Source organism: Bufo gargarizans, chromosome 2 (assembly GCF_014858855.1).
Source record: "Bufo gargarizans isolate SCDJY-AF-19 chromosome 2, ASM1485885v1, whole genome shotgun sequence".
NCBI lineage: Eukaryota > Metazoa > Chordata > Amphibia > Anura > Bufonidae > Bufo > Bufo gargarizans.
Window position 1 is genome coordinate 196508139 of NC_058081.1, and position 14315 is coordinate 196522453.

The following is a 14315-nucleotide window of genomic DNA, read 5'->3' on the forward strand; positions in this document are numbered from 1 at the left end:
AGGCTCAAAAGGCGCATCCTGAAGGGCGCGCAGGACCAGGTTAAGATCCCAGGGGGGTAAGGGAGGAACATACGGAGGAACCGAATGCGCCACCCCCTGCAGGAAGGTTCTCACAGGCCCCAAAAAGGCAATAGACCGTTGAAAAAAGACCGCCAAGGCCGAAACCTGACCCTTCAAAGAACTGAGCGACAGCCCCACCTCAACGCCGGACTGTAGAAAGGCCAGCACCACCGGAACAGAGAAACGAAGCGGCGGAAAACCCGACTTCTCACAAAAGGTTAGATAGGCCCTCCAGGTGCAATAATAGATCCGCGAAGAAGCCGGCTTTCGAGCTCTGATCATGGTTCTCACCACTGCATCAGAGAAGCCTCTCTTCCTCAGGATGTAGGTCTCAATAGCCACGCCGTTAAACGCAACTGACGTGAATTCTGGTGGAAGAGCGGTCCCTGAGATAGAAGATCCTCTCTGTCGGGAAGAGGCCACGGAACGTCCGGTAACATTCGGACGACGTTGGAGAACCAGGCGCGGCGAGGCCAATCCGGAGCGATAAGAATGGTTAATATCCCCTCCGCCTCGATCTTGCGCAGCACCTTCGGCAACAGAGGAAGTGGAGGGAAGACATAGAGGAGGTCGAATCGCTGCCAAGGAGACACCAGCGCGTCCACTCCGCACGCCCTTGGGTCCCGAGCGCGGGCCAGGAACACGGGCACCTTGTTGTTTAGCCGGGACGCCATTAAATCCACGTCCGGACGGCCCCATCGGCGGCAGATGTCCTCGAACACCTCCGGATGTAGGGACCACTCTCCCGGATCCACCTTGGTGCGGCTCAGAAAATCTGCCGTCCAGTTGTCGACGCCCGGAATGTACACCGCCAACACTGGAACATGAGACTCCGCCCATAGGAGGATCCTCGCCACCTCCTGCATCACTGCCCGACTGCGCGTTCCGCCCTGATGATTGACGTAGGCCACAGCCGTGGCATTGTCCGACTGAACACGCACCGGCCGAGCCGCAAGGAGGGAAGTCCAGTGGGAGAGGGAGTTGAAGATCGCCCTTAGTTCCAAAACGTTTATCGGAAGACCGGATTCCTCCGTCGACCAGACCCCCTGAACTGTGAGGTTCCGGAGAACGCCTCCCCAACCGATGAGGCTGGCATCGGTGGTGACTATCGTCCAGGAGAACGGAAGGAAGGACCTCCCTGATGAGAGATTCGGGGAGGCCTGCCACCAGGGGAGAGACAACCGAACGTGCCGGGACAGGCGGACGGGAGCGTCCAGACCACGAGAGGTCTTGTCCCATAGGGCAAGAATCCACTGTTGTAACGGTCGAGTGTGGAACTGGGCATACGGAATCGCCTCGAAGGAGGCGACCATAAGGCCCAGAACCCGCATGCACTCCCGAATGGTGGGACGAGGAGCTTGTAGAAGGAGCGACACCGCCCTCCGAATCTGAGAGGACTTGGAATCCGGAAGAAACACCCGAGAACTCGAGGTGTCCAAAATCATCCCCAGGAAGGAGAGTCTCTGGGAAGGGTGCAGAGAGGATTTTGGTAGATTGATCAGCCACCCGAACCGTTCTAGAGATTGAACGGTAATTCGGACGCTGTCCTCGGCCTGTGGAAGAGACGGGGCTTTTATCAAGATGTCGTCCAGGTAGGGCAACAACGAGATGCCCCTGGTGCGAAGAAGCGCCATGAGAGGCGCCAAAACCTTGGTGAAAACGCGAGGGGCGGTCGCCAACCCAAAAGGCAGGGCGACGAACTGGTAATGACGACCCCAGATGGCAAAACGCAGAAAGCGATGGTGAGACTTCGCAATCGGGACGTGTAAGTAGGCGTCTTGAATGTCCACAGACGCGAGAAATTCCCCCGGAAGCAGAGAAGCAATAACGGAGCGAAGGGACTCCATGCGAAACTTCCGCACCCTTAGAAACTTGTTCAGAAGCTTCAGATCCAGTATCGGGCGCACCGACCCCTCCTTCTTCGGAACGACGAACAGGTTTGAGTAAAAACCTGTTCCCTGTTCCTCCGGGGGAACGGGAAAAATGACACCCCGGTCCAGAAGAGAGGAGACCGCCAAAAGGAGGTCCGAGGCCCTGGCTGGATCCCCCGGAACGCGAGACGGGAAAAAGCGTTCCGGCGGGCTGGACGCGAACTCCAATTTGTAACCGGACGTCACAATCTCCAGAGCCCAGGCGTCCTGAACGTGAGCCCTCCAGACCTGCTGAAAGGAGAGCAAACGGCCCCCCACCACGAGGGGTGGGGGCACCCCTTCATGCGGAGGGCTGCTTGGGAGCAGGGGGACGGGTTGACTGTGCCCGTGGTCGCCAAGAGGGCTGGGGTTTGAAGAAAGGCTTCTTGCGGGATTCCTGGGATCCCCCAGCCGACGAGGACGAAGACGTTCTGGCTGTGGAGAAGCGACGAAAGGACTGGCCCCGGAACCCTGAAGCCCGAGATCAAAAGGGCCGTTTGGATCTGGGTTGAGGCAGATGAGTACTCTTGCCCCCCGTTGCGGCAGAAATGAATTCGTCCAACTGGGCTCCAAAGAGTCTAGATCCTTCAAAGGGAAGGTTAGCGAGGGAACGCTTGGAAGAAGCATCAGCATCCCACACCTTCAACCAAACCTCTCTACGCTGAATGACCGAGCGGGCCGAAATACGGGCAAATAGGGAACCGATATCCATTGAAGCCTCACAGAGATATTTAGAAGCCTGAGACATTTGGAGAATAAATTCCAAAGTGTCTGCAGGGGCGCCCTGTTCCGTCAGATCCTGGTGGTGGCGCCGCAACCACGCCGTAAGGGCTCTGGCAACCCAAGCCGACGCAAAAGAACGCAGGGAAGTGCCCGCCAGAGAGAAGATGGACTTGGAAAGTGAATCCAGGCATCTGTCCACCGCATCCTGCAGGGAGGAACCGTCTAGGACAGGAAGGGCCGTGTTCTTGGCCAACCTGGCCACCGGAGGATCTACCTTAGGGGAAGAAGTCCACTTTTCCACCGAGTCAGAGGGGAAAGGGTAAAGCGTATCCATGCGCTTGGTGGCCGAAAATTTCTGATTGGGTCGGTCCCAAGCCTTTGATATGACCGCTGTGAATTCCTCATGAACGGGGAACACCGCGGATTCGGGCCTTTTGGGCGGAAAGAGGGAGAACTCCCGACTAGTGGAGGGAGTGGAATCTCCGTGGATATTAAAAGTGTCACGGACAGCCTCCACCAATTCGGATACCATGGTGGAAAGCTTAGGCAGGGGTTCCCGCTACGTGGCCTCGTCCGATCCGGACAATTCCCCTTCGGATTTGCGCTCCCCACGAGAGGGAGAGTCAACCGGGCATGACTCAAGGCGTGGGGGAGAAGCGGAGTCATCCGATGAGGAATGCCGCCGCTCACGCTGCCTCTTAGACGTCAGACGCCCCCTGTGAGAATCACTGAGAGGAGATGGAGCGGTGGACGCCACTGGAGTAGTAGCTGCCATATGCTCCATGAAGGACATGGCTGCCTTGGCAACTAGGGCCAGATCCGCTGCCGCACTAGACATGGCGGAAGCCCAGGCGGGTACCGCCGGTTCCGCAGGGGCAGAGGGAGGACTGGGCTGAGCAAGAGAAGGAGGCTGATCCTGTCCAGGAGCAGGGCATGAGTCACAGGTGCCAGAGGCAGAAAAAGGCAGAAGGCACACCTTGCATGACCCCAAAAGAGCCTGAGAGGAGGCCTTGGCAGATTTAAGTGCCCCAGGCTTTGGCATGATGGAACCCCACAGTAAAAGATCTCCTACCAGTTGCTGCAAAGATCAGGAGCAGAGCAAGCTGTTCTCCTACCACCCAGGCAACGCTAGCAGAAGTCTCCGGTGTAGAGAGATGAGGAGCTGCACAGCCGTGAGCAAACAGAGTCTCCGATGTAAGGAGAGTCAGAGCGGCATGCCGAGGCTCCGCCCCCCGAACGCATCACTATGGCGCGAAAAAAGCGCGCGAAACAAGCGATTTAAACAAACACGTGGTGCAGCAGGGGTTAACGAGGCCATGGAGGAGCGGCCTGCCGGCGGGCGCTGAGAGAGCGCAGCAGCCAAGGCCCGACGAGAGAAGCGCTGAAGCCCACAGTTTAAGGGGGAAGAGATGCCAGTACTCCAGTTCAGGATCCTTCTTCAAGCTCACCCAGGTAGCCACAGACAAACAGACACAGAGGGAGGGGGAGGGACTGGGCAATACTTATCTGCTCAGCATGCTCCCTCGATGTCCAGACCAGCAGGGATGCGCCTCTTCAGACTTCTGACTCCAATCCAGGAGAACAGTGCTCTGGAGGAGGGTAGGCAGCAGGCGTCCCAGCAGCTGGTGGGATGCCAGAGCTGACATGTTGAGCCTGGATCCACTTTTCTTCTGTGGGGGGATGGGAGGTAGCCAGGACACGTCGAAAGACGGTGGCAGACACTCCACGGGGGCCAGGAAAGCGCAATGCTGACCTGCGTCCCCATCTGAAAACAGAAAAAAAATAACAAACAGGAGAAGAGTAAGCGTCACCTCCTTGGACAGACACTAAGCAAAGACTGAAGTCCTCCTGGAGGTGTCTGGGGGTATAGCCCGAGGAGGAGGAGCTTCGTTTTTGCATAGTGTCCCTCCTAGTAATACCTCTAAGCTATACCCATGGTCTGTGTCCCCCAATGGAATGTACGAGAAATGTCATTCTCAAAATGATCCTAACATGAAGTAGACATATGGGAAATGTAAAGTAATAACTATTTTTGTAGGTATTAATATGTATTATAGAAGTAGAGAAATTGAAACTTGGAAATTTTTCCAAGATTTTGGCAAATTTGGTATTTTTGTATAAATAAAAATGATTTTTTTGGACTCCATTTTACCAGTGTCATGAAGTACAATATGTGACCAAAAAACAATCTCAGAATGGCCTGGATAAGTCAAAGCGTTTTAAAGTTATCACTACATAAAATGACACTGGTCAGATTTGCAAAAATTGCCTGGTCCTGAAGGTGAAAATGAGCCCGATCCTTAAGGGGTTAAGCAGGTCACAGGTTTCTAGCAATATAGAAAAGAAAAAGGATCTTTCTGCTGACTAAAAGTGTCAAATAGTGCAATGCCTTGGACAAAATATGAAAACATTAGATATTTCACGAAAACTTCAGTGTGATCATCGTACTGTGAAGACATTTGTGGATGATTCGAACCAGTTCATCGGATTAAGGGCCCTTGCACACGACTGTATGCCCTATATCCGGAGCGGCATTAATCGTGCGCACAGGAGCACACAGCATCATAGATTACTTTGATGCTGTGCGCATCGGGACGCCAGCGGGACTATTGTCCCGCACTGATATGATCTTATGAGTGCAGGACAATAGTCCCGTGGTCGGCCCGATGTGCACAGCATCATAGTAATCTATGAAGCTGTGTGCTCCCGTGCGCACGATCGATGCCGATCACAAAAGGAGTGTGGCCAACATCCTCCGCAGACCTCAACCCTATTGACAACCTTTAGAGTATCCTCAAGGAAAAGATCTATGAGGGTGGGAGGCAGTTCACATCAAAACAGCAGCTCTGGGAGGCTATTCTGAGATACTGCAAAGAAATTCAAGCAGAAACTCTACAAAAACTCACAAGTTCAATGGATGCAAGAATTGTCAAGTGGCATCAAAGAAGGGAGCATATGTTAAAGAGGACCTTTCACCACTCCTGGCATGTCTGTTTTAATAGCTTCATCAATTCCCCATGTAATAACAATTCTGGAACATCTATTCCTATGTCTGTATGTTGTGCCATTCCTCTATTATTTCTACTAGAAGTTATGAATAATTACTAGCAGTCTGCAGTAAGGGTACAGAGGGGAGGTAACCAGTTGGGGGTGTGTACCTGCACAGTCTGAAAATGGCAGCACTGATTGGATAGAAGGAGTCTGTGCAGGTACACCCCCCCCCCCCAACTGGTTACCTCCCCTCTGTACCCTTACTGCAGACTGCTAGCAATTTATTATTTCTACTAGAAGTTATGAATGAAGGAATGGCACAACATACAGCCATGAGAATAGATGTTCCAGAATTGTTATTACATGGGGAATGCATGGAGCTATTAAAACAGACATGTCAGGAGTGGTGAAAGGTCCTCTTTAACATGTAACTTGGCCTGTTCAGATGTTTTTGATTTAAATAGCTTTGGAATTCAGTAAATGTGACCTCAATGCTGTAAACTCAACAAATTACCATCTTCAGTTCTTTACAACCTATAAAATGTTTTGAAACTCTGTTGTCCATAATAATTTGGAACAGTGCATTTCGAGTTTTTTAACTTGTGAAAAAATACTGTTATCATTGGGAGGTTTATTCAATAAAATTAGATTTTCACTCTAAAGGTTGATGACTTGAAAATTATACAGACTCATTTGCATCAAGTATTTTGGAAAATTGGAGAAAAAAATAATTTACATAATAATTTGGAAAGCGGTGTAGACCTGTTCTGTGACCTATGCAGACATCTTTGTGCAGGGGTTGGGTATATAAGAGTGCTATTACACAGTCCGATGTACAGGCAGTGCGAGCCCCAATGGATGAGAACGCATCCACTGGCGATCGTTTGCACTGGACTGATTACATAGGCCTATGCAAACTGAATGCTGGAGGAATGATTGCTACTGCAGTCGTTCCTCCCTCGTTACTGATTAGACAGGAAGATATCAGGCATCTTTTATTCTGATGAAAGATGACCATTTGCGGACTAACGAGCATTTGCTCAATTATATGAGCCATGTAATGCAAACGGCGTTCCTATGAAACACTTGTTCCTGATAATTTACCAATAGTAGTATGATCTAAAAGGCTCTTAAGTTATTACCATCACCTATTGTGAATAGTGGTCATTATATTCCTACCGATGCACAGAGTCTTACAGGTATGCACATTAGCTCTCCTTCAACAGGAAGAAAAATCTCTCTGGTGCCACCTACAGGCACATATACTGTAAGTCAATGTCTGACCCATCAAAGAGACTTGAAACATGACTAGGGATATCAACCAAACCAGAGATCTTCATGTTTTTTCCAGTGTGTATGACGACAATCAACAATAAATATAATAAAATCGATTGAGTCGCCATTAAAATTCTCCATATTGACAGTACAACTGGTCGATGTAACTGCAATCTGGTGCAAGGTTTCTAGGAGAGCTGCCGCTAACGAAAACTGAGGCTCCTCGAAATCGATCCCACCAGAAACAAAGATCATCCTGATGGAATCCATCCATTATTTCCTCAGCAATGACTTATCAGACTTAACAATTGTCAGTCACTTAAAAACTGGCTCCATATAACAGGGCCTTTAACCATATCATTATCAAACCAGTAGTAGTGGACATGGCTCACAGATTTCCGAATATATGCTTGATGTTCATAGGACCAACAAGCTTCACCCTTTGAATTCAACTGGTTGGAAGTTGTCTGGGAGCAGCAGCTATCTAAGCAGACTAAAACCATGAGTTTGGGAGTGTGCGCGTGTTTGATAGCAATTTTGTACGAAGTGTGTGACTCAGATAAGGGACTTTAGAAGGGCTAGCCTATAGAGCAGAGGACATGCGCTGATAGATTGCCACTAGCACGTCCAGAATATACATTTCCCATAGCTCAGTGCTTTTATTCAGTAAAAATAAAATAAAAAATATACTATATATATATATATATATATATATATATATATATATATATATATATATATATATATATATATATATATATATACACACACACACACACAAATGAGGCAAGTAAGGAGCCTAAGGGGCTGGGCTCCTAAAACTTTGGTAACAGCTAGTGCTGAGCGAACTTGTGTTTTAAGTTCGACGTCTAAAGTTCGAGTTCGGGTTCGGGTTATCGAAGAATCACGTTATGGATTCCGCTACCACGGACCATAACGGAATTTAGAATCCATAACGTGATTCTTCGATAACCTGAACCCGAACTTTAGACGCCGAACTTAAAACACAAGTTCGCTCAACACTAGCTGTTACCAAAGTTTTAGGAGCCCAGCCACGCCCACTGTGAAGGATCCCGGCATTGCCCGCATCCTCCGAATCTCTTCCTTGCTCTCACAACGTCACAGAGTTGAAGCGCTGTAATCTCGTGCATGCGCAAGTATGCCCGCATGTGAGTGCCAGCATGGTGTTCCTTCCCTGTGCTGGCATCAGCCTCAGGGAATGAACTGCGCATGCACAAGCTGGCACGCGCAAGATTACGGTAGCTTCTACTATGTGACATCAGGGGAGCAAGAAGGAGATTCGAGGATGCGGGCAGTGCTGGGTTCCTTCACAGTGGGTGTGGCTGGGGTTCTTCACAGTGGCAACAGCCCCTTGGGCTCCTTACTAGCCTCATTTGCATATATAAATATTTTTTTTTACTAAATAAAAGCACTCAGAGCTATGGTATGTATGTATATTGGCTTCTACCTCATGGTTTTTTTTTGGCTTCCTCTGGATCAACTTGCGAGTCAATAGGCTGAACTGGATGGACGGATGTCTTTTTCAGCCTTACAAAGTATTGGAGTCTTTTATCAAACTGGTGTAAAGTAAAACTGGCTTAGTTGCCCATAGCAACCTATCAGATTCCTCCTTTCATTTTCCAAAGGAGCTGTCCAAAATGAAAGTTGGAATCTGATTGGTTGCTATGGGCAACTAAGCCAGTTCTACTTTACACCGGTTTGATAAATGAGCCCATATGCTACCAAGCATGTAAGTACAGAGGTTTGTAGGAACACACAGTATTATTTGTAACATCACCTTAACAGTAAAGTAAAATCACTTAGTCACAGACTCACCGCATGCACATGACTAGCCTTCTTCACTGGGGGCATCATCTGACACCCCTTTTTATACGAGGCTAGCAGAGGAATACCATCAGATGGAAATGTCATTTTCACAAACTTCACAGATCCCTGTGAACATTAAAGGCAAGGTCCTATGTTACAAATTAAGACAAATGCTGTTATCAGTAATAAGTAGCAATAAATGGAAGTTGTCAGCAGAGTGATGTCATTAAAGGGGTTTTCCAATACTTAAATACTGATGACCTACCCGCGGGTTAGGTCATTAATATCTGACCAGTGGGGTCTGACTCCCAGTATCACTGCCGATCAGCTGTTGGAAGGGGCCGTGGTCCTCAGGCAATCACTTTGGCTTCTTTCTTGACATGTGATGTCACGTCCATCAGTTACATTGCTCTTCTGTAGTTCAGTCCCTTTCAAGTAAATTAATTGAGCTACAATGCCAAGTCCAGCTGCTACACAATTGACAGTACTATGAGGAGGTCACAGCACTTGTTCAAGCTGAATGGCATGGGTGCCAGGAGTCAGATCTCCACCAAACAGATACTAGGTCATCAATAGCACCACATACTGGTTATACTTACCACGCTCCCTGACACCCACGTCACTCCTGATACACGCACGGCATTATAGGGGTTGAATAAACTCCTTTAAGACCACAGTCTCAATAGCCATGCAGTTAAATACAGCTGTGGTAAAAGCAGATCTTGGGGGTTTGGGAGTAAGAGACAGAGCAAATGGGCTCAGGCTGTTTGCGTGGTATCTTCCAATAAGGCCTCATGCACACAAACTTATTTTTTTCTGTGTCCTTTCCATTTTTCCAGAGCTATTCACTTCAATGGGGTCGGAAATGACCCCATGTGCATTCTGTGTCCGTATGTCTACTCAGCAAAAAAACAGAACATGTCCTATTATTGTCCGCATTACCGACAAGCATAGGACTGTTCTATTAGGGGGCGGTCCTTCCGTTCTACAAAATGTGGAATGCACATTGTCCTTATCCTTGTTTTGCGAATCCACAATTTGCGGACTGCAAAACACCCAACAAAGAGCTGTCTAAGGACACCAGGGACAAAATTGTAGACCTGCACAAGCTGGGATGGGCTACAGGACAATAGGCAAGCAGCTTGATGAGAAGGCAACAACTGTTGACGCAATTATTACAAAACAGAAACACAAGATGACTGTCAATCTTCCTCGGTCTGGGGCTCCATGCAAGATCTCGCCTCGTAGAGTAAGGATGATTTTGAGAAAGGTCAGGAATCAGCCTAGAACTACACGGGAGGACCTGGTAAATGACCTGAAGAGAGCTGGGACCGCAGTCTCAAAGATTACTGTAAGTAACACACTACGCCGTCATAAATTAAAATTCTGCAAGGCACGCAAGGTTCCCATGCTCACACCAGCACATGTCCAGGCTCATCTGAAGTTCGCCAATGACCATCTGGATGATCCAGAGGAGGCATAGGAGAAGGTCATGTAGTCAGATGAGACCAAAATAGAAGTTTTGGTATCAACTCCACTAGCCGTGTTTGGAGGAAGAGGAAGGATGAGTACAACCCTAAGAACACTGTTCCAACCATAAATCATGGGGGTAGAAACATCATACTTTGGGAGTGCATTTCTGCAAAGGGGACAGGACAACTGCACCATATTGAAGGGAGGATAGATGGGACCATGTATCAGAAGATACAGCCAGGGCAACTAAGGAGTGGCTCTGTAAGAAGCATTTCAAGGTCCTGGAGTGGCCTGGCCAGTCTCCAGACTTGAAACTAATCGAAAATGTTTGGAGGGAGCTGAAACTCAATGTAGCCCAGCAACACCAGCGAAACCTGAAAGATCTGGAGAAGATCTGTATGGAGGAGTGGGCCAAAATCCCTGCTGCCATATGTGCAAACTTGGTCGAGAACTACAGGAAACATCTGACCTCTGTATTTGCAAATAAAGGTTTCTGTACCAAATATGAAGTTGTGATTTTCTGGATTTTTTTTTTGATTATGTCTTTCACAGTTAAAGTGTACCTATGATAACAATTACAGACCTCTCCATTCTTTGTAGGTGGGAAAACTAACAAAATAGCCGGTGTATCAAATACTTATTTTACCCACTGTAGCAGAAGTTGAAGCAGGTATCTTCTAAGGAGAAGAGAAAATAGTCTCTAGGAAAAAGACTAAAATAGAAAAAACTCCTCCCTCCACAAAGTCAACACTATAACAGGATTAGGTAGGACAGGAGAGCTGTCCGCGTACCCAGTGGAAGAAGACTGATCTTCATGGATACCAAGGAAAATGTAGAGAGGGCAGGACAAAGTGCGGCCTAGTCCTGGAAAAAGCTGGGAACTGGAGAAGTTAGGAAGGTTGAAAATGACTCACCCCGGGTGACTGGAAGCTGTGGGCTGCCAGAGAAGGAAAAAATAGGAAAAAAATTAAGTTGGAGGCCAGAGTGGGTAGCGGGGACCAAGCAATCCCTGTGTAGGAGAGAAGGATGCCCCAGGAGCCGGAGGGAAGAAGAGACAACATGTGACCTAACCCCGGCAGCAGCTTGGGACTAGAGTGATGAAGGGGGCTAATGGAGGACAGGAGGAGCGGTGAAACCTAGGCCAGGCAGGAGACCAAAAGTTTAGAAGAAAAGGTGGCTAGGCAAAACCCCAGTGGTAGGGAGTACTTACCTTTTGGACTCTTTGGGCACAGCAGGGCCACCCTTTGGGCAAACTCGCACCCGACTAGGATTTCTGGCAATCCACTGAGATTCAGTAACATGGACTGGGTGACCGGTGAGTACTGCTTCAGTACCCACACTGGGGAAACTACTAATAAAGCTGTGGCCCACGAAGAAGACCCCCTGGCAGAGTTGAAAAGGAAAAAAAATAAAAAATAAAAAAATGGAAAAATAGCTGAGATCTGAAGAAAAAAAAAAATCTCCCTCCTATGGACACTAGACTAAAACTGGTCAGACTAACAATGTCTGTACAGACGGTATAGCCTAACTGGGCACAGCCAAAACCTTTTCGCACTATGACCATGCTAAGATGTGGAGCAGATACAAATAAAACTGCTCCAACAACCAAAACAATTTGTCCTCTCGAGTATTATATTTTTCATCTCGTGCAATGCAGTACATAAACACGACGGACAAAAGTTCTGTGGAGTGATGAGTCAGGCTTCTGCATCTGGCAGTAGAACAGACGAGTCTAGGTTTGATCAATTACAGGAGAACCCTACCTGCTTAAAGGGGTTGTCTCATCATGGACAATGGGGGCACATCGCTAGGAAATGCCCCCATTGTCTTATAGGCGAGGGTCCCACCGCTTGCGCAGCTGCCCTCCATTCATTTACTATGGCCCTATAGAAATGAATGGGAGCGGGGGCCGCGCATGCGCGGTACGCTCCCATTCACTTCTATGGCGAGCCGGCTTGGTGGTGGCATAGTGCTCCATCGGCGCAGGCGCAGTGGAGATGTCTGAGCAGGGAAGCGGTCGGACATTCACTGCGCATGCGCCGAATACAGCCGCGCACGGCGCATGCGCGTGAAGTCGTCCGTTTGATCGCATTCCGGAGGAGATGGGCGGGCTGGAGGGACGCGCTGGGCGGCGGCATCTTGTGAAGGTAGACCGATCCTCTAGGTGCTAATAACGCCCCCATAGCACCTAGAGGGTCATTAGCATATCAATATAAGTGCTTTTTTTAGGTAAACAGCTGCCCCAAAAGCTATTATAGCAGGATTGTTTGGCAGAGCAGACACTAGCGGATCGCTAGTGTCTGAAAGCTAATTATGTGAAATCAAAGTGGTAGAAACCCTTTAACTGCATTGTTCCAACTGTAAAGTTTGGTGGAGGAAGGATAATGTTATGGGGTTGGTTATCTGGGGTTGTGCTAGGCCCCTTAGTTACAGTGAAGGGAAATCTTAAAGGGGTTCTGACCTCAGGATAGGTTATCAATATTAGATTGACGGGGATCAGACTCCCGACACCCCTGCCGATCAGCTGTATAAAGGGAAGGTGCACGCAAGGTGCACGCAGTATGCACGTGCCGTCTCCCGTCTCTCTTCCTGCTCACAGGTGCCGTCTATGGCAAAGCAGCAGCGAACAGGAAGAGAGAAGGGAGACGACACGTGCACAAAGCCCTGACCCTACCCCATCCAACACCTTTGTAATGAAGTAGAAAGGAGATTTCGAACCAGACCCTCTGACCCAACATCAGTGTGTAACCTCACAAATGCTCTTCTGGATGAATAGGCAAATATTACCACAGACACACGCCAAAATCTTGTAGAAAACCTTCCCTGAAGTGTGGAATCTGTTTTAGCTGCAGTGGGGGCACTAACTCCATTTTAATGCCTATGGATTAGAATGAGATGTCTTAAAAGCCCCTGTAGGTGTCCTAATACTTTTGTCCAAAGAGCATACATCAGTCTATACATTTATAAAACATCCTAAGGCTCCATTCAGATGTCCGCAAATGGGTCAGCATACATACCGCAAAATAGGGAACGGGTGCGAACCCATTCATTCTCAATGGGGCAGAACGGGATGCGGAGAGCACACTATGTGCTCTCTGCATCCGCATTTCCGGAGAGCGGCCACGAACTTCCGGGACGCAGCTCTGCAAAAAAATAGAACATGTCCTATTCTTGTCCGCAATTGCGGACAAGAATAGACAGTTCTATGGCAGTGCTGGCCGGGTGTATTGCGGATCCGCAATACACTACGGACGTGTGAATGGACCCTTAATGTAACTATCTGGTTCCCAGATGAACAGAGTTCGTATTATATAATTTTTACCATTTTAAGAAGGCACTTCTCCAGCTTAAAGGTCAAGTCTGGAATAAACTTTCCACCCAAAATGCTGGTGATCTCATGGACAGTGTAAATTGGAGGGTAATTCTTCACATAAGTTTGGCAGATCTTTAACATCTCCTAGAAGCAGATAAAAAGATATATAAAAGGATTGCCTACAGGAATTAGAGTGGATGAAACCAGAAATAATCAATGTTGATCAGACATCATGCATTCTGCTGTATGTATACCAGGCTGGCAGAAGGATCGTACTGGTTTAAGAAATATGTGAATAAGCCCTTAAGGAAGGTTTACACCGCAAGATGATACAGCCGATTGTCGGGAAGGAAGTATTCCATAGTGACAGTTGGCTGCTCGTTCAGTGAAGGAGACCTCCTTCACAGTATGAGGGTCCATTCACACGTCCGCATCCGTTCCGCAATATCGGGAACGGGTGCGGGCCCATTCATTCTCTATGGGGCCGGAAGAGATGCGGAAAGCACACTATGTGCTCTCCTCATCTGAATTTCCGGAGCGCGGCCCCGAACTTCCGGGCCGCGGCTCCGCAACAAAATAGAACATGTCCTATTCTTGTCCGCAATTGCGAAGAAGAATAGGCAGTTCTATGGGGGCGCTCGTTTACCGGGTGATCGGCAGCACATTTACATGGGAAAATTGTCGGGAACAACGGTCATTCCTAATCCTTCTGAAAATCGGGCTGTCTGGCTCCACCTTTACCC

General features: G+C 48.5%; 1 protein-coding gene across 3 annotated transcripts in view; it reads right to left on the minus strand.

Moving 5' to 3' along the window:
• Window positions 1-14315, minus strand: part of ICE2 (interactor of little elongation complex ELL subunit 2) — a 135011-nt gene that overhangs the window by 104196 nt on the left and 16500 nt on the right. For all 3 annotated transcript variants that reach the window (XM_044279861.1, XM_044279862.1, XM_044279860.1), the window contains exons 5-6: window positions 13582-13716; window positions 8796-8912 (exon numbers count right to left, since the gene is read on the minus strand). In XM_044279861.1, coding sequence (XP_044135796.1) covers window positions 8796-8912; window positions 13582-13716 — 252 coding nt within the window. The remainder of the gene's footprint in view (window positions 1-8795; window positions 8913-13581; window positions 13717-14315) is intronic.